This window comes from Cherax quadricarinatus, chromosome 84 (assembly GCF_038502225.1).
Source record: "Cherax quadricarinatus isolate ZL_2023a chromosome 84, ASM3850222v1, whole genome shotgun sequence".
NCBI classification, from domain to species: Eukaryota; Metazoa; Arthropoda; class Malacostraca; order Decapoda; family Parastacidae; genus Cherax; species Cherax quadricarinatus.
Window position 1 is genome coordinate 14240175 of NC_091375.1, and position 26272 is coordinate 14266446.

Consider the following 26272-nt stretch of genomic DNA (forward strand, 5'->3'; position numbering starts at 1 on the left):
TCGTATTTATAAATTATTTTCTTCTCCCGACCAAAAAAACCCAACTTTCATACCAAGTTGAGTAATTTCCTTCCTCTGGTTCCATTCCTCGTAGCTGAAACTTAATCACATCCACCCTCTGTACCAAGCTTTGGCTCGTTTTGTCTTTATTTCTATATATACTGTATATATTTTGCCATGAGCGCTGAATGACCTACGGTCAAAGTGCTTTGAAAATATCGCTGTATAGTCCTTGTGGCTTAGCGCTTCTTTTTGATTATAATAATTTGAAAATATCATAACTATCTTGACATGCAGCCTAAATTATCCTCATATAGATAGGCTTTAACGTTAATAAACCAACCACAGTACAATTTTTTTGTAGTATATACATGTATATACATTGTGAGAGCACCCACGGTGTGCGACTACACTATTCTATTGCAAGAAGGAGCTATATTTTTGTCATATACATGTATATACATTGTGAGAGCACCCACGGTGTGCGACTACACTATTCTATTGCAAGAAGGAGCTATATTTTTGTCATACCCCATCACACAGGATAGTTTGCATACATAAGGAAATGAAATTTGTCAGCCTGAGCTGCAGCACAATTTGTCCATAGCTAGCCTGTTAATATGTTAAATCCCATATTAAGTAAATTAAATTCCCTTCGGAAATTTTCTCTCGGCTGAAAAAATTCTGAAGAAAATAAAAATACAAATTAAAAAAATAAGCGAAAGGGAGCAAACAAAATATAGAATTAAACGCTGAAATTAAATGAAACAATAAAAACAGACGGTATGAGGAGAAATAAGTAGAATAATTCTAGAAAAAAATGGTTGATAATTTAGAAACTGGCAGCAAAACGCACATGCATACAAAAAGATTGAATAAAACACACAAACATAAAAAAAAAAAAACACAGGCCGGAGACTTTCCCCGGGACCAACTTAGCATAAGGACATCATGACGCGGGTCATAAACACACAGATGGACCACAAAAACACAACTAAAAAATGATAATTACGTGGAAGGAAGACATCCTAGTAAGTCCGCAGTCGATGCTTTCTTTGTTCACCTTTTTTTTTTTAATACTCTTCTTGCTAATGTTCATTATAATACCACTTACAGTAAATACGTTCTATAAGTCATAAACTTTTGAGAATAAATTATCTTAACATTAGATAACACATAATTTAAATTTACTCATTTAAACTAACCTAGATATCTAACCTTATTATATATACACAATTAACTTTAATACCCATTTTAGGAGTTAAAAGTATCCTTGACTGGTGTTGAATAAGTTACATGCAACCATAATGGCCATAGTGTAGTCGATAGTCTTCAAACCCCATTAACCAACCAACTTAACCTAATGTTGCTAACATTAAGTATAAAAATAATTTTTCTGAAATCTAACAATTTCAATAACATTAGTTAACTAATCCTTGGTGGAAGGGCCGAATTTCAGGGCAGCAGTTAAAAATAATACACACAATCTAATCGAAGTCCAGACTTGCATGCACAGGAGTCCTGATCGGCAAGATGCATACAACTATGAGGGTACCTTTACCAGATTCAACTTCAACAACAAGAACATCATCTGGGATGAGGTAAACTATGCCCTAAATGAAACATGCTGGGAGGATATCTTAAATTACATGGACCCTAACCATTACCTCGAAAAAATAACCCTTCTGATAGCTGAAGTATGTTCAAGGTATATTCCTATAAGACAAAAGAAAAGAAGTAAACTGGAGAGAGAGAGAGACGCTCCCTCTACAGGAGAAGACGAAGAATCATTGAGCTCCTCAAGAATGCCAGATTATCTGATACACGGAAGGAAGTGCTAACCAGGGAAGTGGAAAACATTGAGCTAAAGTTAAAGGACTCGTACAGGATCCAGGAGAGACAAGAGGAGCTAAAAGCGATTGATGAAATTGAAAGAAATTCGAAATATTTCTTTTCATATGCTCAGCGCTGTATAGCCCTTGTGGTTTAGCGCTTCTTTCTTATTACAATAATCTTTTCATATGCCAAAAACAAGTAAAAAACCACTTATAGTATAGGGCCCCTGCTCAGACAAGACGGATCCGACACAGATGACAAAGAAATGAGCGAGATACTGAAATCGCAATATGACTCAGTGTTCAGCGAGCCACTAACCAGTTTAAAGATAGACAATCCAAACAATTTTTTCATGAATGAGCCTCAAAACCCTGCCAATGTACCTGGAGGTTACCTGGAGGTTATTCCAGGGATCAACGCCCCCGCGGCCCGGTCCATGACCAGGCCTCCCGATGGATCAGGGCCTGATCAAGTAGGTTGTTACTGCTGGCCGCACGCAGTCCAACGTACGAGCCACAGCCCGGCTGATCCGGCACTGACTTTAGGTATCTGTCCAGCTCTTTCTTGAAGGCAGTCGTAGGCCAGATTTATGACATAACTCTAACTCCACTAGACTTAGAGAAAGCCATCGACGACATGCCCATGTACTCAGCCCCAGGCCCAGACTCGTGGAACTCGGTGTCCATTAAAAACTGCAAGAAACCCCTCTCACGGGCCCTAAGTATGCTATGGAGAAGGAGCTTAGACACAGGCGAGATTCCAGTCACTAAAAACAACAGATATAGTCCCACTCCGTAAAAGTGGCAGCAAAGCAGTAGCTAAGAACTATAGACCAATAGCTTTAACGTCCCACGTCATAAAAATCTTTGAAAGAGTTCTAAGAAGCAGGATAGCAAACCACCTGGACTTCCAAAAATTGCACAACCCCGGGCAACATGGTTTCAGAGCAGGTCGCTCCTGCCTCTCGCAACTGCTAGACCACTATGATATGGTCCTAGATACACTGGAAAACAAACAGAATGCAGGTGTAGTATACACAGACTTTGCAAAAACCTTTGACAAGTGCGACCATGGTGTAATAAATAGCACACAAAATGCGTGCTAAAGGGATAACCGGCAAAGTAGGCAGATGGATCTTCAACTTTCTAACCAATCGCACACAAAGAGTAGTAGTAAACAGTTAAATCAGATGCTGCCGTAGTGAAGAGCTCTGTCTCACAAGGCACAGTACTCGCACCTATGCTGTTCCTTATTCTCATATCAGACAGAGATGTAAACCACAGCACTGTATTATCTTTTGCAGACGATACTCGAATCTGCACGAGTGTCATCTATTGAGGACATGGCAAAGCTCCAAGAAGATATAAACCAAGTTTTCCAATGGGCAACGGAGAACAATATGATGTTCAATGAAGACAAATTCCAACTACTCCGTTATGGAAAACTGGAGGAAATAATAACTAGGACTGAATATACTACAAACTCCAATCACACAATAGAGCGGAAAAATAATGTGAAGGACCTGGGAGTGGTAATGTCCGAAGACCTCACCTTCAAGGACCACAACAATGCCACTACCACATCTGCTAGGAAACTGATAGGATGGATAATGAGAACATTCAGGACAAGAGATGCTAAGCCAGTGATGATCCTTTTTAAATCACTTATTCTCTCTAGGCTGGAATACTGCTGTACATTAACATCCCCATTCAAGGCAGGTGAAATTGCAGAACTAGAGAATGGACAGAGAACCTTTACTGCACGTATAAGTTCCATCAAACACCTTAACTACTGGGAGCGCCTGGAAGCACTTGACTTGTACTCACTAGAACGCAGGCGAGAGAGATATATCATAATCTACACCTGGAAGATTCTGGAGAGACTGGTCCCTAATATGCACACAGCAATCACTCCATACGAAAGCAAAAGACTTGGCAGGCGATGCAACATACCCCCAGTGAAAAGTAGGGGCGTCACTGGTACACTAAGAGAAAACGTAATAAGTATCCGGGGCCCAAGACTGTTCAACAGCCTCCTACCAGCAATAAAAGGCATTACGGGAAGACCCCTGGTTGTCTTCGAGAGGGAGCTGGACAGATATCTAAAGACGGTGCCGGATTAGCCGGGCTGTGGTTCGTACGTTGGATTGCGTGCGGCCAGCAGTAACAGCCTCGTTGATCAGGCCCTGATCCACCGGAAGGCCTGGTCGTGGACCGGGCCGCGGGGGCGTTGATCCCCGGAATGCCCTCCAGGTAGACATCAAGACATTTTGAATATTGGTAAATGTCTATCGCAACTGCAGAAAATATTACCACGAAATAGACATGTGAAAAACGTGACAGCTGAAGCATCGATCTTCTTCGTATGTGTCTGTATGTGTAGAATTTAATAGAGACTTCTCCAATAGTCAAACATGATTTGCATGTCTAATTTATTTTATTTAAAAACCAGATGGTATTACATTAGTTATTTAAACACTTCTAATATAAGCCATATTTGAAACCCAGATGATATTGCATTTAGTTATTTAATTAAGCATCTCTGATAGTATCTAGAGGTATTTCTTATTTTCATCATATATTTATTTAATAAAATAAGTATCATATCTTGAGGCATAGGGATCATTTTAGAATATACAACGTATGCCGTCTGTCTACATGGCTTAACAGAACCAACAGATGACAGGTTTAACAATCTTAACAAAACTAGGCAGTGTCCACCTTCTCCGAAGTAGCTTGAGATTAATATAGATGTCATCGTATGTAACACTGCACGTACGGTGAATATAGACAGTATTATATTACTAATGTAGTCTCTATATACTTAGTCTAGGCAGTATAGAGATCGGCAGCTCCGAGAAAGATGTGGAAATTAGGTTTCCATGACGGAGACTACGGTACAACACCACATATACAGCTGTATGACAGGTGCAGTGTATTCATTCAGATCTTGTAGTTATTTCCTCCGTTCTGTACGACCATCTAACACGTTACGGAATAAGCTTTTCTTAAGAACATAGGAAAATAAGAATAGAGGAACACTGCAGAAGGCCTACTGGCCTTTGGAAACTTCCGTTCTGTAAAAGCTTTGATAACGCTCTAACAGAGTTCTAAAGCACATACTCTTATCTTCATGAACATCAAAATGGTATCTTCATACACAGCTGTGGCGTGGCTTACAAGGCATACACAATACCCGAGATATGTAATATCAATCTTAGTATATTAATGTATTACCCCTTTAATAAACATAGTCCATTTTCCTTTCATTATATGATTATTTTTTACAGTATAGCAAGTTCTTATATTCTAAGAATTATTAATTATTAAAGTAATATAAATTGTGATACGCCATTGTCGCGTTGATATCACTTAAGAATTTTCACAACTCATCCAGTCCATTTTTAGCTAACACTTAAGCTATTCTTTCTTAACTTATCCTAGACTTACCATAAACTAACCCTATTCACTTCTGTAGTAATGTAACCTAGCCCTAGTTTGTTCTATAATACTGATATATACCGGAGTAATCCTAACGTGATCATGTTAAAATTTGCTTAACCTAGCTAAATTATTAGTAACCTATCCAAGTTAATCCTTACCTAACCAAACTATTCCTGATCTAACGAAACTTATCCTAACATAAAACTAATACTAACCCAGCCGAGCTAATCCCAGATTAACCAAGATAATCGTAACCTTACTAGACTTACTCTTACCTAACCAACTTGATGTCGAGTCAAGTGTCCTGGCCCTATCGCCAGGCATGTTAAGGCCAGGCCACTGAGAGTTGTCCCCTTGGTGAGTGAGTGATGGGTTCCACACTCAGTTTACATGTAAGTGGCAGGAGTTTGGCCTGTCGCCGGTCCTTTTTGTGGTTGAACTGGGTCATTCTGGGTCAGCCTGGCAACACTCTTGGTATTTTCCAATTTCTGAGGGTCACATGTGTTATCACAGAAGCCACGGGAGGGGGAGAGGTGCACGAATAAGAGATTAAATCTGAGAAAGCACGAGAAATATTTTTTTTTGGTCGTCGAAGTGGCTATTCATACAAATTTTGTATTTCGCCAAGAGTTTAAAGTTTGTATGAATATTAGATCAGTAATACAAAACAAGCTTGGTCACAGAGTATACATGTTACAGAAATTCAGCCGCATCCCACCGAGGCGGGGTGGCCTAAAAGGAAATTTATACAGGAGAAGGGGTTACTAGCCCCTTGCTCCCGGCATTTTAGTCGCCTCTAACAACACGCATACCTTACGGAGGAAGAATTCTGTTCCACTTCCCCATTTGATAAGAGGAAATAAACAAGAACAAGAACTAGAAAGAAAATAGCAGAAAACTCAGAGGGGTGTGTGTGTATATATATACTTGTACATGTATATGTAGTGTGACCTAAGTGTAAGTAGAAGTAGCAAGACGTACCTGAAATCTTGCAAGTTTATGAGACAGAAAAAAGGACACCAGCAATCCTACCATCATGTAAAACAATTACAGAGTTTCGTGACTTAAGAAATCGTAATGACACGATTGCAATCGTGTCATTACGATTTCTTAAGTCATGTTGACGGCAGTGAAGGGACTTGAGCTAGAGTTCGTCACGGCCACGCTAGCTGGAGATTCATCTGTAAAAACTTGCATTTGTGGTCACAGAGGTGCCTGTGCTAACTTTCCTATGGTGTAGAAATATACCTAGTTGGATGAATCTTATTGTGGCTAGCTGGTCTAGTGGCTAACGCGACGGGCTGGAGTTTTGAGACTCTATGACCGCGGGTTCAATCCCGGCCGGGGGTATGGTTTACAGAGTTTCGTTTTACACTCACTTGGCAGGACGGTAGTACCTCCCTGGGTGGTTGCTGTCTACCAACCTACTACCAAGGAGAAATTCAGCTATGTAGATATAACTTGGTGATATAATAGTTTTTGAGTGAAATGAGGTTTTGAATTATTAATTAACTGTACTTGTCTGATTTAAGAACATAAGAACATAAGAACGAAGGAACACTGCAGAAGGCCTACTGGCCCATGCGAGGCAGGTCCAAGTCTCCTACCGGCTTAAGCCAATGCACCCAACCTAGTCAGGTCAGGTCACATTGACTTAAGGGAGGAACACGGCAACCGACCTGGTAGCACAAGCTATCAGGTCCAACTCACACCCACCCACATCCACTCATGCACTTATCCAACCCATTTTTAAAGCTACACAACGTTCTGGCCTCTATAACTGTACTCGGGAGTTTGTTCCACTCATCCACAACTCTATTACCAAACCAGTACTTTCCTATATCCTTCCTGAATCTGAATTTTTCCAACTTAAAACCATTGCTGCGAGTCCTGCCAAGGCTAGATATTTTCAGCACACTATTTACATCCCCTTTATTTATTCCTGTCTTCCATTTATACACCTCAATCATATCCCCCCTAATTCTACGTCTTTCTAGAGAGTGCAGATTCAGGGCCCATAGTCTATCCTCATAGGGAAGGTTTCTGATACATGGGATCAACTTTGTCATCCTCCTTTGTACATTTTCCAGAGAATTTATATCCATTCTGTAATACGGTGACCAAAACTGTGCAGCATAATCTAAATGAGGCCTAACCAAGGATGTATAGAGTTGAAGAACAACCTGAGGACTCCTATTATTTATGCTTCTTGATATGAAGCCAAGGATTCTATTAGCTTTATTGCGAACACTTATGCACTGTTGTCTTGGTTTCAGATTACTGCTAACCAGAACTCCTAAATCTTTTTCGCAATCCGTAATATTAGGATCTACATTATTTAGTTTATATGTGGCATGGTTATTGTCCTGTCCAACATTTAGAACTTTGCATTTGTCTATATTAAACTGCATCTGCCACTTCTCCGACCACTGCATCAGTCTATTCAAATCTTCCTGGAGTGCTCGAATGTCCTCGTCAGAATGAATTCGACGGCCTATTTTGGTGTCATCGGCAAACTTGCCGATGTCGCTCTTTATTTCATTTGTCATATATCTTAAAGGTAATTATGTAACTATTGAATGGAATGCTCTATAAAAAATCCAGATACAAAGAATTTATATTGTACGAAATTAAATACCACTTCGCCAAAAAAATTTAATTACCCTTTTGTTCTTTTGCTCGGGGGATATATATATATATATTTATTTATTCTGCCAACACACAAATGGAAACCTATTAGAAAAGGCAAATTGGTAATTCCTCTTGATTCCAAATTTTCTTCTTAAATTCATTAATATTTTAAATTTAGACAGCTTAAACTTTTGAGGTATCCTTCTTATGGAATGCACCAGTGCTAATAATTTGAATCCGATGTGACGAGTTAGCCATAAGTTAATGAATGAAAATCAATATTTGATAAAGCTATTAAATCGGTATTTACAGAGCCTAATAAGAACTCTAACCTTGCTTTCTGGAAAACTCACCAGGGCTTAAAATTTGAAGCCTATCAAACGAAGCATTCTCCAGTTATGGCACAGATTGCAACGATTTCGAGTTTTATAAACACAATTTAATGTATTGACAAATTAGTCCCCACAGAAACTTAATGGATACTATCCTGGCCCCCAGACACATCACCCATTAAACGTGTTTGCTTAGGTGGTATATCTTTTCACTGGATTCACAAGGTATAAACACCGGAATATATATATATATATATATATATATATATATAGATATATATATATATATATATATACAACTGGAGGTGTACATTTGCTTACATCAAACAAGTGCATATTTCTGGTGTATGTACACCCGTAAAAATGTCCATGGAGAGTTTAGAGAGGTAAGTAACTATCGATTTATATCCCCTCAAGGAAGGTTCCTTGACGCTGGTGAGGGGCTCTTGATCTAGGGAATTGGATCTGTGCTCCAGTTACCTGAATTAAGCCTGAATACCTTCCATCCCCTCCTACATGAGCTGTATAAACCTACATCATTTATTAGTGTATTTGGCAGCGCTGTATAGCCCTTGTGGCTTAGCGCTTTTTTTTATAATAATAATAATAATAATAATAATATTAGTGCATTTACGCAGCTGTGTATGTGTATATATACTGAGTTGACTTGAATTCCTATTGCATAGATTCAACAATTTTTTATATTTTATGAGTTGTAGCCTTATCGACACAGTCGATTGAGTTTAATACTCTCTATTTCGAGAAACGTTTAACCCGTAGGGGGGTTATATAGCACCTGGGGAAAGGTAAGCAATCTGGTGTGATCCGAGGAAATGGATGGTAGCTCAATTCCCTGAACAAAGAGCCCGTCACCGACGTTTAGGCTCGTGTCTGCGTTAAACCAAAAGTACTTATGGGAAATATTACTATTCAAAACCCTCATTTCGTTGTTTTAAGCTGTTAGAAAATAGTGAATCTCTTGCAGATACTCTGTGACCCCACCCATATTTCAAGCCTCAAACCTTTTTGCATCTGAGGATTAAAGCAAAGCAACATTTTACTCGACTTTTCCCGTGACCGAGCCTCTATGACGTAAATTTATTATGTGGCTGGAGGTAGGGACTAAGTTAATTAGTTATTGGAGGCTAAACTCACAGATTTACGTCTGGTCTCGTTAAGCCGGCGCCCCTTGATGGTAACCCAACCCGTCACCCGACTCCCCCTTCGATGCTCGCCCTGTCCGAGGCCTTCACTGGCTCTGGCTACGACTTACCCTTATGTGTGTGTGTGTGTGTGTGTGTGCGTGGACATACGTACGTACTTAACCTAAGTGGTCGCAAGAGTCGAATCTCGTTAAAGTATCCTTGACCAAGAGGTTATATGCAACTTTAATAACCCTCGTGTAGTTTCCAGGCTTTAAACTGAATTTACAAACCATTATTCTCTCGTGTACACTTGTCGGTATACATGACAGAATCACGGAAACTTTGGAAGGAAACCAAAACGCAGATGTGATAGATTTTGCTTAGGCCTTTGACAAATGCATTCATGGGGTAATCGCACACAAAATGAGGGCCATAGGCATAACGGGGGAAGGTAAGACATTAGATTTTCAGGTTTCTAACACAACGAAAAGAGTAGAAGTAGAGCTAAATCCAACATTAGCAAGGTTATAAATACAAAGTTCATTTCCCCAAGGCATCATTTTGGCACCTCTGCTGTTTATCCTCAGTCAGTTTTCTATCATCGTTTGCAGATGACACTAAAATATGCATGAAAGTAACCTTGGTAAAATACGCTAAAAAATACAATGAAAGGAACACTCGCAAGACCTAGGAATTATTATCGGCTGACCTTTCTTGCAAAGACCACAATAAGGCAAATGTCACGATAGCCAAGAAGTGACGGGGTGGATAATGAGAACTTTCAAAACAAGGGAAATGGTGTCAGCGGTGACACTTCATATTCCTTGTGTTCTCATTTGAAATATTGCCCATTGTTGACAGCCCCGTTCAGGGCAGGAGAAATATCAGTGCTGGAACAGAAAGATGTCGTTTACCCCCATCATAGAGCCAATAAAGCATTTAAATTACTGGGAACGCCATGGTGTCCTAAATAAGTACTCAGTTGAGTGGAGGAGAGAGAGAAGCATGCATGGTAATATATACCTGGAGTTTACCTGGAGAGAGTTCCGGGGGTCAACGCCCCCGCGGCCCGGTCTGTGACCAGGCCTCCTGGTGGATCAGAGCCTGATCAACCAGGCTGTTACTGCTGGCTGCACGCAAACCAACGTACGAGCCACAGCCCGGCTGATCAGGAACTGACTTTAGGTGCTTGTCCAGTGCCAGCTTGAAGACTGCCAGGAGTCTGTTGGTAATCCCCCTTATGTATGCTGGGAGGCAGTTGAACAGTCTCGGGCCCCTGATACTTATTGTATGGTCTCTTAACGTGCTAGTGACACCCCTGCTTTTCATTGGGGGGATGGTGCATCGTCTGCCAAGTCTTTTGCTTTCGTAGTGAGTGATTTTCGTGTGCAAGTTCGGTGCAAGTCTCAAATCTGCACACTGCCCATAACATATTTCTGGGGTGAGAGCTATAAGAGAAAGTGCAAAATAAATTTCCTCAGTGAAGAGTAGGAGCGTCCTGGGCCCTTTATCAACATCGTGGCCCCAGACTATTCAACATCTTACCGGAAGATATCAAGACACACTGCTGGAACAAGTGTAGAAATCTTTCAAGACGTAACTGGGCAAGTATCTTTACCAGGTGCTAGATCAACCAGGCTGTGATGGATATGAGTCGGCAGGCCCCCCTAGCAGCAACAACAGCCTGGTTGACCAGGCTAGCACCAAACGAGCCTGACCCAAGGTCAGGCTCTAGGAATAGAACAACCCTCGGAACTCATCATAGATAAGGATTAAGTTATATTTTAGGTAGTTGATAGGCTTTCAATCAGGATATCACTTCTGACATATTAACATTGAAAACGTGTGCGTACACTGGCGCGGGGTGTATAGTAATGTATATAGTTGACTGTGACATTGAGGATTTATAGAGAGGTCCCTTGATGCTGGTGAGTCTTGATGCAAGGAATTGAGCCTATTCTACCTTCCCCTTTCTTGGCTTGAGTCTGATTACCTCCCATCCCCCCAGGAACTTTATAACCCCTACGGGTGTACAGCTTTCCCCTAAATATGAAAATTATATTTGGGAGATGACCACCCAAATAAAATTGTTTTGTTTCATAATCACTGTAAATCTTAAGGGGTCCAAAGTTTATATACACTTATTATATAGTTCGGGAATTTTAAATTAGTATATATTCCAAAATGTAAGATTAATATATAGTCTCGTAATTAAAAAAGCAGTGCAGTTCGAGAATCATTTTAAAATATAGTTTGAAATAACGTTGACGTTTGCCAGAACAACGGTGACTTTGCCTTCCACAGACCCTTCAGAATAAATCGCGGAGTGAAAGATATTAATGCCTAAGGTGGCACCATGGGTAAGGTCTCCCATGTCTTTATTACCAAGCCATCCTCCATGACGGGAGGGCCGGTGGGTGAGCGGTCGCCAAGGCAACACTGGCAGGGGAGGGAGGGGGAAACGTGACAAGTTTTTCATGGTTTAACATTTTAAGTTAGAGACGCTGATACAACCGTGTCATTGCTCTTCCATGTGCTACACATATACATGTTGATAATTCCGGGAAATATGGCCATCTTTCCCCGGCTTGCTCTCGCACCAGGCCTTCAAAACTGGAAAGGAAATAGTGGTACCTCGGGATACGATATTACAGGGAAAAGATTACACACGAAATGAAAGTGTATATTGAATGAGAGTAAAGGGTTATAAGATTTACCTCTCATGGCATAGAGGAAAATGCCAGGTTTTTGTTTTCTAAATGACTAGGTGGTAGTACCTCCCAGGGTGGTTGCTGTCTACCAGTCTACCGTCAGAGTGCAAAACATTTAACAGGCTTAAGTTTCACGCTTACACGAGAATGGTAGTACGTTATCTCTCATTTTACGTTTTTCAAGAGTGCAGGTTCAAGACTGTATGAATGATTTCTTATACAGTGGGTTAATTTTGTCCTCTTTATTCTTCAATTTATTTATATGTATTATGTATGATGGAGACCAGAACCTGTGCCGCACAAATTGAGAGCTAATGTATAGAGTCGTTGATCAGCTTTCGGACTTATATTGCTTAAGCTAATACTCTAAGTTCCACGCGTTTAAGGAGAGGGGGGGGGAATCACCTATACCAAAGGCAAATCAGTGTTTGCTAATGGCACAAACAAACCTAAATGGAGACAAAGAAGAGATAGAAAAGTGTATATTTCTGCGTCTTTCTGATGTCATTTGACTTTACGAAGACACTGGCATTTGGTCGATATAGACAGTACTTTTTCGTAGTTTAGTTTTATTTTCTGTGTGCCTAACTCAGATTAGTTGCTAGAATTCGTATCTAGGGAAGTAAATCTTGAAATATCCATGCGTGTTCGTAGGTGTCTTTAAAAAATTTTTATCATGCCTGTGTGTTTGGGTTTTTTCAACTTTTTTTTTTATCTGAATTGATTTAGGGTAGCGAAGGGGGAAGGGAGTTGATGGGTGTTTATTCTTTCTTTCCTTCGATGAAGAAGGGGGGGGGTCCTTCATTATGGTGAAGGGACTGGAACTACCTTCTTCATCCTTGGATCATCCCTGATTACCTTTCAGTTTCCCACCCGCTGTATGACCATTATGGATTTAACGCTTTCCTATAAATATAACAATCATGCAAGATGTTTAAAGTCATCTGTTGTGTTTCAGGGACCTGCTGTTGGGCCCCCACGGCGATGGCTCCGTCATGTCCCACCCCTTCGATCCGACCGGCCACGATATGCGCGCCATGTACGTGGCTAAGATGACTTACGATCCTTCCAAAATGGGCTACGATCCCACCAAGATGGGCTATGACCCCGCCAAGATGGGCTACGATCCCGCTAAGATGGGCTACGACCCAAGCCTACCTAGCATGGCGCCACGACACAATATCATGAAGCCAGAGATGTTGGCCCAACACCTCAAGCCTGAGGCTGCCTCTCTCCTACATCACTTCCCCAACATGGCTGCCGCTGCCGCTGCCTCATACCCTTACCACGGGTACGACGCGACGCTGCAGGCGGTCACCACGGCTGCCCACCAAGACATGTGAGAGGAAAACCCGCCGTTGTTATGGGTAAATGTCTAATTTAGCCCTCAAGACCAGTGTCTGCGGCGTCGCTCAGCAGACCAAGAATACCACACTTCTGCAGGCCAGAAGGTGAGACTGAGGTGTAGTGCTTAGTACAGTGAACCGACGCCAAGATTGTGGCAGCTGGTACTCGACATGTATCCGGCTCACAATTGAGAGAACTGATTCAATACCTGGGCGAGACAAGACGATATGTAAATCTTTCCTAGCATCTGCACTTGTTCATCTAGCAGAAAACAGGTACCTTGGTGTTAGTTGACTGTCGTGGGTCGCATCGTAGGAAAGTTTACCTAACGAACATAGCGAAATAGATCGCACTGCTTGACTTTCCTAGGTTATCCTATGTTATTAACCCTCCGAGGTTAATAATAAAGTCTTTTGCAGGTGAGTGTGGTATCCGCTATAGCTCTTGCTGGTGCTAGTGACTGGTATCAGACTGAGCGTGCCCAGACAAGTGGCACCACAACACCCACTCCTGGTCATCACTACCGTCCTGGACAAATGTAAAATGTTGTGACAACCTTAGTGTCGTGAACAGCTACCAGTCTCGGGTCACGACCTCTGTGGTTGGGTCGGCTGAGGGGACGCCTTGGGGTCAGGTGAATCTGTCCCTCCATTATGTATGTGACCTTAAGCTCCCCTTTCAGTGAACTGAGCGTCAACTCGTGAACCTAAATAGTGAAAACGTCAGTCCCAACTACGAACATCTAGTGCTGAAGGGATTTGGGAACCACTGAAGTGGTTGGGTAATAGCTGAAATTGCTGAGATATAGATAAATTGTGGGACTTTGTAAAGGGTGATGACGAGTATTATTGAAACTGAACCTTGGTTTAATACGAAATGGAGGATTGTAAAACGTTTGATAAAAGGCTCTAAATTTCTTGAACGTTCATAACTCCGTAACTTCCTGAACCTTTCCTCTTGAAATTCGAACATTTGTTCAAGCGTTCAAATGTTGCAATCCGGATTTCTCAGAAGTAGTGTCCAGTTTTTCATTCCATTCCCACTGTAGCCAGCCTGTACCTATCATTTTATTTTAAACATGTCACAATATTCCACTTTCTTAATTTCATGTAATGAAATTCTCGTAAAGTGATGCTGTACCTTAATTATGTACCCCGTATAATCCTCCTGTGGGTGGTGGGGAGACCCATCCTGTGAGCGATAATGAACAGATTCTAGGTTGATTGCTACTTATGTAAATGTCATTCCAGTGACGTAGTTTGACGGTCCAGTTATCTGTCCCAACGATAGGGTGCGCCGCTAGAAATAACCAAATAAAATGACAATAAAAGACCTCAGTTGGCGAGCTGACGACACGGACATCTCTAGTGTCTTAGACCAGCTAGATATGTGAGCGTGAAGGGATATATTTTTCATCCTAATGCAAAATATTTACTCTGAAAATGACTACCAGGTTCTTTATGGTATAGTTAGGTGCTGGTTCACGGTGATGATTGTTAGCTGAGAGAATGTTGATCGGTTTGTTAGCTAATTGAATGTTCATTGATTTGTTAGCTAACATTACAGACATATTAAGTGTAATAATCACTGGTTTGTTAGATTTGTATATATCTGCCAGTGTGCACTCAAGAGTTGTTTACGGGTGTCAAATCTTGGCCCCCCCCCCATTCCCCGGTTAAGCTACTTTGACTGGCATAATTAATTTCTAGCCACTTAAAACTTGTCATACCTAATCTTGAAATTGTGTATTAAATTTGCTTCCACGGCTACCTCATTTAACTCATTCCATTTTTTACCAATGAGATTAGTAAAGGCGTCCTTCCTAACATTCCTGATTAGTCTGTCTTCTGCTTCTGCCTATGGTCCATTGTCCCTGGTCTTTTTAATTTTATCCACCTTTTTCTTGTATATTCCTATTAATAGTCTATGGATTAGTCTGGCGGGTACATAGTTCAGTGCTCACTTGGAGTCCAAGAAGATGCAGTTCTCTTATTGCTGTCTTTTTCTCACTGTCGTAAATCTCAGGTATTTCAAGACTAAGATTTCACGTCCCTAAATCACTGCTAGTTTTCACTAACAATCCCTCTGTTCTGCAGGTGCTTTCATGTTTTCTTAAAACCTGTTGATAGTTTGCCTGTCTCCGTACTCATGGACATGTTATATTATCTGCACTTATTACTGGGCTAAGGAAATGGTGAGAACAAGCAGGTCAAACTTTCGAATAACACATGCGTAGTACTTAATTATCTATTATGGAGATGCTTAGGAGGTAATTTGAGTTAATTCCACATTTTTCTCTTAACTTATTCATCTACTTGTCGGTTTTGTAAGCCATTAATATAAAACAACAGATCTATACTGTGATATCTTTTGCTGATCTGTTACGCATCCTCCAGTTTAACTTAAGACCTACGTAGTCAATAATTGCATCATACTACACGTGTTTAAATTTTAGACTTGATAAAGCGGAACACTCAGTGAAACGTCAGAATAAAGAATTGCCATATAAACACTTCACCCAGTTTTTATGTTCATTTTTAGCAGGTTCATGAAAATGTTAAATAAGATATACAAAGTAAGATTATTTAACTACGTTTCGCTCTACAAGTAGCTTTGATAAAGCTCTGAGAGCGAAATATTTAAAAACAATCTTATTCTGTCCATGTATCATGAATTGACCAGTTTCAATGCACTTCATCCTTTGTTGTGGGATGTATCTTGTTCCTGTTTGACCGCTTCCAACTTCCCTTATTCCAGTTTGACCACTTCCAACTTCCCTTATTCCTGTTTGACCGCTTCCAACTTCCCTTGTTCCTGTTTGACCGCTTCCAACTTCCCTTATTCCTGTTTGACCGCTTTCAACTTCCCTTGTTCCTGTTTGACCGCTTCCAACTTCCCTTGTTCCTGTTTGACCGCTTCCAACTTCCCTTGTTCCTGTTTGACCGCTTCCAACTTCCCATATTCCTGTTTGACCGCTTCCAGCTTCCCTTATTCCTGTTTGACCACTTACAACATCCCTTATTCCTGTTTGACCGCTTCCAACTTCCCTTATTCCTGTTTGACCGCTTCCAACTTCCCTTATTCCTGTTTGACCACTTCCAACATCCCTTATTCCAGTTTGACCGCTTCCAACTTCCCTTATTCCTGTTTGACCGCTTCCAACTTCCCTTGTTCCAGTTTGACCGCTTCCAACTTCCCTTATTCCTGTTTGACCGCTTCCAACTTCCCTTGTTCCAGTTTGACCGCTTCCAACTTCCCTTATTCCTGTTTGACCGCTTCCAACTTCCCTTGTTCCTGTTTGACCGCTTCCAACTTCCCTTATTCCTGTTTGACCGCTTCCAACTTCCCTTGTTCCTGTTTGACCGCTTCCAACTTCCCTTGTTCCTGTTTGACCACTTCCAACATCCCTTATTCCTGTTTGACCACTTCCAACTTCCCTTGTTCCTGTTTGACCGCTTCCAACTTCCCATATTCCTGTTTGACCGCTTCCAGCTTCCCTTATTCCTGTTTGACCACTTCCAACATCCCTTATTCCTGTTTGACCACTTCCAACTTCCCTTATTCCTGTTTGACCGCTTCCAACTTCCCTTATTCCTGTTTGACCACTTCCAATTTCCCTTATTCCTGTTTGACCGCTTCCAACTTTCCTTATTCCTTTTTGACCACTTCCAATTTCCCTTATTCCTGTTTGACCACTTCCAACTTCCCTTATTCCTGTTTGACCGCTTCCAACTTCCCTTATTCCTGTTTGACCGCTTCCAACATCCCTTATTCCTGTTTGACCACTTCCAACTTCCCTTATTCCTGTTTGACCGCTTCCAACATCCCTTATTCCTGTTTGACCGCTTCCAACTTTCCTTATTCCTTTTTGACCACTTCCAACTTTCCTTATTCCTTTTTGACCACTTCCAATTTCCCTTATTCCTGTTTGACTGCTTCCAACTTCCCTTATTCCTGTTTGACCACTTCCAACTTTCCTTATTTCTGTTTGACCGCTTCCAACTTCCCTTATTCCTGTTTAACTGCTTCCAACTTATTCCTGTTTGACCGCTTCCAGCTTCCCTTATTCCTGTTCATCTGCTTCCAGCTTCCCTTATTCCTGTTTGACTCCTTGTCTCCGCTAACTTTTTCATAAACCTCACTGTTATCCTCTTATTTGGCGTTAAGGAGGTTGAAACCTAACTCTGCCTCTTTAATTAGCTGGCATTTACTAATACCTATTTTTGAAACTGTTAAGTTTCTCTTTGCGTGTACTCACCTATTTGTGGTTGCAGAGGTCGAGTCACAGCTTCTGCAGCCGCCTTTGCTGGTTACTAGGTCCACTCTCCCTGTATGAGCTTTATCATATCACACTTCTATGCAGCTTTAGTTCTCCAACCGTGTGTATGACTGTTTGTTGGTGTGTGCATGTTTGTTCTGTATGTTTGTCGATGTGTGAATGCGTCTGTGGGTTGGTCTATCAATGACATCTCCACATACAAAAATAATACGGGCCATGTGCTGTAAATGAGTGAGATTGGGTCATCCCTCCATTCATTTATTGTACAGACGCTTAAGCTGTAAATCAGCAGGCTGTTTACCTGTAAATATTCCCAGTAAATTAAGTCAATAATGCAACTATTTATGACCATGAAAGGAGGAGCACTGGGCATTTACACCTACAAAATCAGATGAAATTGTGTTTTATCAAGAGAAATAGACAAACAAAAATTCTTGAATAATGCGGGTTAGGCGTATGATTACACAGTAACACCAATTTTTCAATAACTTTAATTATGAGGCATTACATTACTAGAAAAGGGATCCCAAATTTTTATACCCAATACCTAGTGACCTATGCTAAAATTTACATATGAAGTGACTTAATTTATCTAACCTGGTCCAGACCTGGCCACAGGGGCATTCACCCCTGAATCCTCTCCAGGTAATCCTTCTTTAACTGTTTTATGAATTCCATTTTATATAACTCATAAACCATTCCTGATATTAATAAAGAAAAAGGTCTGTGATAATGCACTTTGATGTTAGTATTATAATATACTTAATATTCCAGATATATTCAAAAGGATGTAGAATCTACTGTATTTTTTAAATAAGGGCAACTTTGTAAGGGAAATGCTGACAAATCTATGAGCAAATTGCTATGGTCTTTTGAGTTTATGGAGAATTTAAGTCTTCAAAGGTCAACATTCGTGGCATCACTCATTATTCACCCTTAGAATATGCTGTATTTGTAATTAATGCAATGAGGGAGCCTAAGTCTATCCTTCTTGAAAATGACTAAATATATTCACAGTTTTAATGTCAATATTGTTCTGAATAATAATAAAGTTAAGAGCTAACCTGAATATTGTCCCAAAGAAATGTCATACACCTAGAAAATAAAATTAGCAACTGAGGGAGTCATACAGGGTATAGACACCAAAAGGTGTATGTATATCTGTATACACCTAGAGGTCTATATCTGTGTATGCACATATACGGTGTGTATCTGAACATTCATCCAGAAGTGTGTTTATCAGTGTATTGTATATACAAAGGTGTATAAGTGTGTACATACAAGAAGTTTGGTTAAAATATCTTTACTATATCTCACAAGGTTCAAGCAGTTGTTCTCCTGATAAATGAAACTTTCTTATAAATACTTTCAATTGCTGTTAAAACTCAATGATTATCCTCAGAGGCCCTAAACTATTTACGTAATAATTTATTTTGTGACAGTACGTATTTTAAAATTCAATTAATGTGCATTTCACATGCACATAATACAATGCTGTCAGTTTTGTTAGAGGTTGTTGCAAGCAGGATCCTGTTAAAAAAAAAATTATTGGTTTGTACTGTTTTTTCTGGCACATAAGGCACTTGACAGAAGTATCATAGCAGTAAATCCTTGACTCTGACCTTTGAACATATAAAGCACAGGGTGATTTTCAAAGACTGTGGGAAAAAAAAACGTGCCTTACATGCTAGAAAATACAGTGACTGTCTGAGCCAGGAATGCATTTTTATGCATATTAGACTTAATTATCAAGGGGTAAATGCTAAACCCATAGGGGTCAAACTGTATAGGAAATGAGAGGTAACCAGAATCAAGCTAAGTGAGAATAGGTCCACTTTCTTGGCACCACTTTTTGAGTATTGGCCTAAAACATTCCTCCAGTTACTATATCACCAGAGGCATTTCAGCCATTTAAGTTTCAGCCAACTATGCTATTATCTTCAGTTTTCAGCATTTCCATAATTACTATTCACCTTAAAATTACCAGAGCCAACACTTTGTAATACTGCATAAAGCCCTTGTTTCTCCCAATTGTAAATAAATAACTTAAGATTAAGTGTGTTATTAACTTTCCCAGGATAACAATACACTGCAGGACTGGAGAATTTTCATGTTTATTTGTGTTATGTTTAGACTGTTACATTCTTATTAAGAAGCCTTAAACCTGTAGCTGCCATGAAGTGCTTGAGAGGCAATCATATGGATCCAAAGAAGGGAAGTAGCAACTCCAGTTCCCTTAATCAAGAGCCCTTCACTGGCATTAAGGCACCTCCCATGAGGTTATGCTTTAGATGAGAAATAATGCATTCATGCACCTTGCAAACTGAGGGAAAAGTGCACCATATAACATTTTGAAATTATAAATATGTTGTATATTCTTATACATTAATATAGTAAATCATGACTTTTACAATATTCTTTACACGTGAATTTTTTGGTCTGTATGGTATAATTAATGTACCATCTCTAATATATATGTAAAAATGTATCTTTGTGTCTGTATTTTTTTTTTTCAACAAGTTGGGGTCCTACTGTATATACACACTTGTCTCGCGTATGTTTAAATACATATATAAAACTCAATTAATGATACTCTATTATAAAATTCAATATTAATATAAAATTCATATAATACTGTTATAACTTGTAAAATTTACTTAATACTCTTATAAAATTCAATTAATACTAGTATAAAATGCAATTACAAAGTAATAATACTATATATAAAGTTCACTTAATACTATGAAATTCAACTGTGCTAATACTGTAATATAAAATTTAATACTATAAAATTCAATACTGGGGTAATACTACTAACATTCATGTTATTGCTTCTTAATACAGTGGACCCCCGCATAACGATCACCTCCGAATGCGACCAATTATGTAAGTGTATTTATGTAAGTGCGTTTGTACGTGTATGTTTGGGGGTCTGAAATAGACTAATCTACTTCACAATATTCCTTATGGGAACAAATTCGGTCAGTACTGGCACCTGAACATACTTCTGGAGTGAAAAAATATCGTTAACCGGGGGTCCACTGTATTGTTATCTCCGTAAACTGTTGGGACAGAAATCAAAATGTAGTTTAAGCATATTAAATTTCCCAAGGTCATTTACTTATTAGTAACTGAATGAAATTACTTCCTTGAAATTATGGGTTTTAAAGAATGTCTAAGAATGTAACATAATACTTATGTAAAAGCACTCGTCAATAACATTCAAACCTTTTCAGGCGTAGAAAAAGGCTCCATCAGATTATATACACAGGTGTGAATCTTGGTATACTTTGTATAAACTGGTTGTATATCCGAGATACTTTTGTCTACGGTGTAAATGCAGTACATGGAGGTGTATTGTATATGTACCGTGTACACACTGATGTGCATATAGTGTATGTGTAATTTGTATATACTCGTCTTATTTAAATATCTATTTTAGTGAAGTACAATATTGTTGAATTTTAGTGTAAAGGTCCAGTGCTGTATGACCCTTGTGGGTTTAGCACTTAGTTTTGATTATAATAATTATTATAGTACAGGTGATTTGTGACCCTAAATGACCCTTCTGAACTGCAAGTATAACATGAAGAACTAGTCTCTGAATACTGATCTAAGTGAGAGTTTCTCCTAAATATTTTGTTCAACCATGTACTCCATATACTTAGCTTGTGCATACACACGCACACAATTTAATCGCCATCACAATAATACTAATGAGAGTATTATTTGAGGTCAAAATGTACAAATTTTTTTTTTTCTTCTATTCAAGTGGTTTCCCACTGGATACAGCAGTGGACTACTGATGGTGACGGAGAAGAGAGAGAGATGTGCAGAAGAGGCCTTTATTGAGTTTTTTTTAGTTGAGCCTTATCAAATTACTGACTTGATAAAGCTCTACATTGTGAAACATTATCACAATAAAGGCTTACTCTGTTCCTGTGTCTTTTCTTTCGAGCACTCTTCCCATTGGTGTTTTCCACTTGGTTGTGAATGATGAGCATACAATTTCTGCTCAAAACTTGGCACTGAGACTTGATAAAATATTAGTATAGTATATATATAAAATATTAGTACAGTACAAAAAAAAATATCATTTATGAAATTCATACTTTTCATGAATTTTTATTAAATATACTATATGAGGCATGTCAATGAGGATAAACCCTAACATTGAGTACTAAATACCATAAAACATTTAAATTATTAAAAAAAATGGAAAAAATAATTTGTTTTGCCATACATGAACAGAATTTGCAGGGTTTATGTAACAAAGTTCAATTTAGAGTTCACTCTTGCTATCTGCAATGCCTCGTGTGTTAACTCTATTGACATTCACATACTATATTGTATTACTGAAATGAATCATTGTATTGTATAAATTTAAAAAATATTTAAGCTGCTTTGCTAGGCACTTAAAAAGGCAATTTATCACATACGTATATTCATTTCCAAAACAATACTGTGTAATTCAGACAGTGGCAATTAGGTAAACTAGTAATTTTAATTAAATTTATGGTGGCTCTGGAATTAACCATGCCTCTCAATGTAATTAAAAATTGTATTATCATTTATTTAATTCTTATATTTAAAAATATTTTTAATTGGAAAATCTTAAGTTACTTCCACTGGCTGCACAAGTATACACAGACTGGCCTAGTTTACACAGGTTGGCCTTAATCACCTAGCCTGACAGTTTATCACAGCCTGGCCTAGTTAATTATAGCCTGGCATAGTGTACAAAGTCTGTCCTAGTTTGTCACAGTTTGGATAAGTTACTTAAGCAAAAGATTATAATCCCTGAACCATTAGTGAACAAACTAAGGTGTAAGCCAACAAATAGTTAGAAACCTTTATTGCAAAGTTTCATCCAGGGCTGTACTTTTAAGTATGTACACGGAAAACTCAAATACATACACTTCTTTATGAAACGAATGTTAGCACCCTGAGTTCAGGTTCAAGAAAGATAAAAAATGAGGTTAGTGATGTCATGGGGTTGAACATTCTGCATATTTAGGTGATGTGTGGGAGGGAAAGAGTTAGGGAAGGTCCCTAGTAAACTTTTTTATTATAACTACTGTATGTACAATATAAGCACTGGTAGCCCCAGTTTTGTAAATTCCCTCATTTGTGTCAGGTAAATTAGTAGTGGTTGCTTCTAGAATCCCGTGTTTAATTTTGTCCTGATAAAATTGCAGTGTTACCCCATACTCCGTGATATGAGATTTTAGATTACAGTGAAGGATGCACACACATTTTTAATATCATTTGTCCCACAACAAACATACATGTGTTCTTGCAGACAAGTCTGGAGGTCATGCCCCATCTCACCAATGAAAACTTTACATCAATGAAACATCAGTGAGGTAGGACATTACCTTCAGACTTACCTGTAGAAACACAAGTACACTTAAAAGATGGATATCAAAAATGTGTGCATCATTCAGAGCATCATGATGAACTCTGGAAAAGAACTACAACTGTATCAGGACACAATCAAATGCAGGATTCTGGAAGTAGCAATTAATTCAACTGACATCACTGAACTAAACAAGGAAATGCACACACTGCCAGATCCAATCACTTACACTGTAACCAGTTTATATTATGGAAACATTCTCTATGGATGTAAATTTGTGTGCCTCCCACCTCTTGCAGACTGGCACCTAAATATTCATATAGAGACCTCTCTCCATGACCTTGCTTGTAATCTCACTTTTGCCTTCTTCTGTGCCTTAGGGTGCTCGTTCACCACAAAGCAGAGAGAAAGTGTGTGTGTGTGTACATACAATTGTATATATAAATAAGTCCAGTCCTGGATGAAGTCATAATAAAGGTATCTGCAGTGTCTTTTTAATAACCATTAATGAATAAAAAGTGTAAAGGAAACTTTAGCAATGTTTACTAAAGTCTGTACAATGTTTACTCTTTAAAGAATATTTCTCTTAAAATTTACTCTAATCCCTGAAAACTACAGTACATGTAATATAATGTGCCGACAGATAATCTTCAGAAACCTTTCTGACGAGTCCTGAGTTAATCCCATACTTGAGCTGATACATAATACAGGATAAGTATTTCAAAAAATTATTTCATGTTCCAAGTACATACCTGAGCAGTTAGGTAGTGTTCCTATCTCTGAAGATGTCTTCATGCTCTAAACAGTTCTGATTTGGGACCATACTTTGAGCTGTTATATAGTATAAGTGTAACCAGAGGTGAAGTCTTCATATTGCATATGACACTGATTACAGAGGAATCTTCTTTGTCCAGTGTTTCACCACAAATTGACTTTTAAGTACATAAAACATGTACTCACCACAACTTTCATGATGCATCCAGAAAATCAGGTGCTGAGTGTGTGTGGTCATAGGCATTAGGTATTGAGTAGGGAAACACTGTAGCAGGCCTACTGGCTCATACTAGGTGTTTTTTTCTAATACGACATTGGTTATGAGTAGATGAGATAAACATTTCAGTTTTCACTTGTTAGCTGAATGGACAATGATTAAAGGCATCCTCATTTTATCTAGGGATGATGCTGGCCAGATAGTGATTCGGTGAATGGCGATAAATGTTTTCCTCTTTGTTGGGGTCACCCTACCTCAGTGGGAGACTGCTGGTTAAAAAATTTTTTTTTAATAAAAGTGTTGCTTTATCCCACATCACGAGATGGAAATTGATATAATGTGCCAGATGCAAGTGACTACTAGTTAGGTTGTTGGACCTGCAGTCATTTTTGTACCTGCAATCATACTGGGAGACTCGAGTCAGGTTTCCCTAGTGTAGACATGTTCTCACCCTCCATTGCAAACTCGGGCATCTTTTGGTTCCACAGTGGTTGTGGGATTACTGGTGAAGTCCCTGATGGTTTTGGTGATGACTTTTACCATGTCTATGTTGGAGTTTTGTACGGTAGAGGACACTGTGTTAGCAGTGGTCCCAGTGGGCCAGTACTTGGATTGTCAACTGGGTAGCAGCCCTGTTGTGTATTGTCAATATTCCACTTACACTAGAATATTACTTGGCAAAGACACTTCAAACAGAATAGTAGTCTGAATGCAGTCTTGTTCTACTGTAAGTGGAAGACTGACAATACACAACAGGGTTGCTACCCAGGATGAAACAGGTACATCATGCCCACTGGGACCACTGCCAATATAGTTTCCTAGATCCTATAAAAATTCAACACAGATGTGGCAAAAATCATTGCTAAGACATCAGGGACTTCGTGAGGACTCCCACAACTAATGTGAAACCAAAGGATGCCAGTTTATTGTATGCTGTGTGGAGGGTGTGTTCAGGTCTACATTTGGAAAATTGACTGAAATCTCCCAATACAATTACAAGAACATAAAAATGACTGCAGGGCTGACAACTTAATGCCAGCATCCTGCACCATTCCCTTCCCATCTCGTGGTGTGGGATAGAGCATTTCATATTAAGCATGGGAGGCACTAAACTTGTAGTCATACAGCACCTCAGAGCTATTTAGGTTTGATCCAAAAAAGGTAAAGTTCAGGTCCTTGGATCAAGAGCCCCTCAGCCACATCAAGGCACTCTTCTTAAGGGAGTGGGATAAAGGTACATTAGTTTATGTAATTGACATGATAAAATGCGGATGCCTTGAATCATTGTTCATTAAACTTAACATAATTGAACAAAACAGTGGAATGCTTGCTTCATTCACACCCATAACCCACATCATGTTAAAACAAAGAAATAAAACCAACTTGTGGTGAAACAGCCTAGAATAAAGAATCCTGCAGTCAGTACCTTGCCATAACATCAGTACTTTACTATTTTTCTGGAGGTCTTAATGTCCCAAGCAATTCTGATTCCAGCACATATGCAGGCATGCTGTTAAGTAGTCTACACATCTTCAAAAGTGATATATTTGTTCCAAGCAACAGTCAATACATTAAACTACACGTGTGATTCCTCTGAAAAAAAAAAAAAAGAAATCAGTCAATAACTGTTAATAAATGTTTTCACAATAACTTGTGTATTCCAGAAAAAAGATGAATGCTAATAAGCTGCTATTAAAAATGAAAAATAGTTAGCTCCATAAATCAGAGATGCTATGTATCATGTATATTACATTTGTATACTTACCTTTTCACCAACACTTCTGACTTATGGTGAATAGCGATCCGAGCTGTGTGCATCTGCATCAAAAAGTATGAAACACTAAAATTCAAGTTAATACATAAGCACTAATATTTACATAGTGTTTTTTATGTCATCTTTTACTTTGCTTTGATTAGTTTTTCCTTCATCTATTTCCTGCTAAAGTAACAAACATTATAGTAGTACAAATGTTTTAAGATCTGAAATCACTTTTAAAATATCAATGAAAAAATTCCAGAAAATATAAATATGTCACTTTTTAACTGGATAGCTGTATAGCCCTTGTGGCTTAGCGCTTCTTTTTGATTATAATAATAATTTAACTGGATATTACTGAAAAGGGGATTCCTGCAGTACAACAGTTTATTTTTTTTTTTTTTAAGAATGTGGAGTTCCAATGCAGTAACTTTACAATGCC

At 39.0% G+C, this 26272-nt stretch overlaps 2 protein-coding genes across 4 annotated transcripts in view; one reads left to right on the forward strand and one right to left on the reverse strand.

Annotated features, from left to right (window-relative positions):
- Positions 1-16119, forward strand: part of LOC128704305 (homeobox protein SIX3-like) — an 81224-nt gene extending 65105 nt beyond the window's left edge. Inside the window, exon 3 of the mRNA XM_053799449.2 lies at positions 13057-16119. Coding sequence (XP_053655424.1) covers positions 13057-13441 — 385 coding nt within the window. The 3' untranslated portion in view covers positions 13442-16119. The remainder of the gene's footprint in view (positions 1-13056) is intronic.
- Positions 16120-19822: 3703 nt separating this feature from the next.
- Positions 19823-26272, reverse strand: part of LOC128704303 (transmembrane channel-like protein 7) — a 51636-nt gene continuing 45186 nt past the window's right edge. For 2 of the 3 annotated variants that reach the window (XM_053799447.2, XM_070103147.1), the window contains 2 exons: positions 25840-25892; positions 19823-25667 (listed from right to left, as the gene is read on the reverse strand). In XM_053799447.2, the coding sequence (XP_053655422.1) occupies positions 25861-25892 (32 nt within the window). In that variant the 3' untranslated portion in view covers positions 19823-25667; positions 25840-25860. The remainder of the gene's footprint in view (positions 25668-25839; positions 25893-26272) is intronic. The other variant, XM_053799448.2, reaches the window with a different exon arrangement.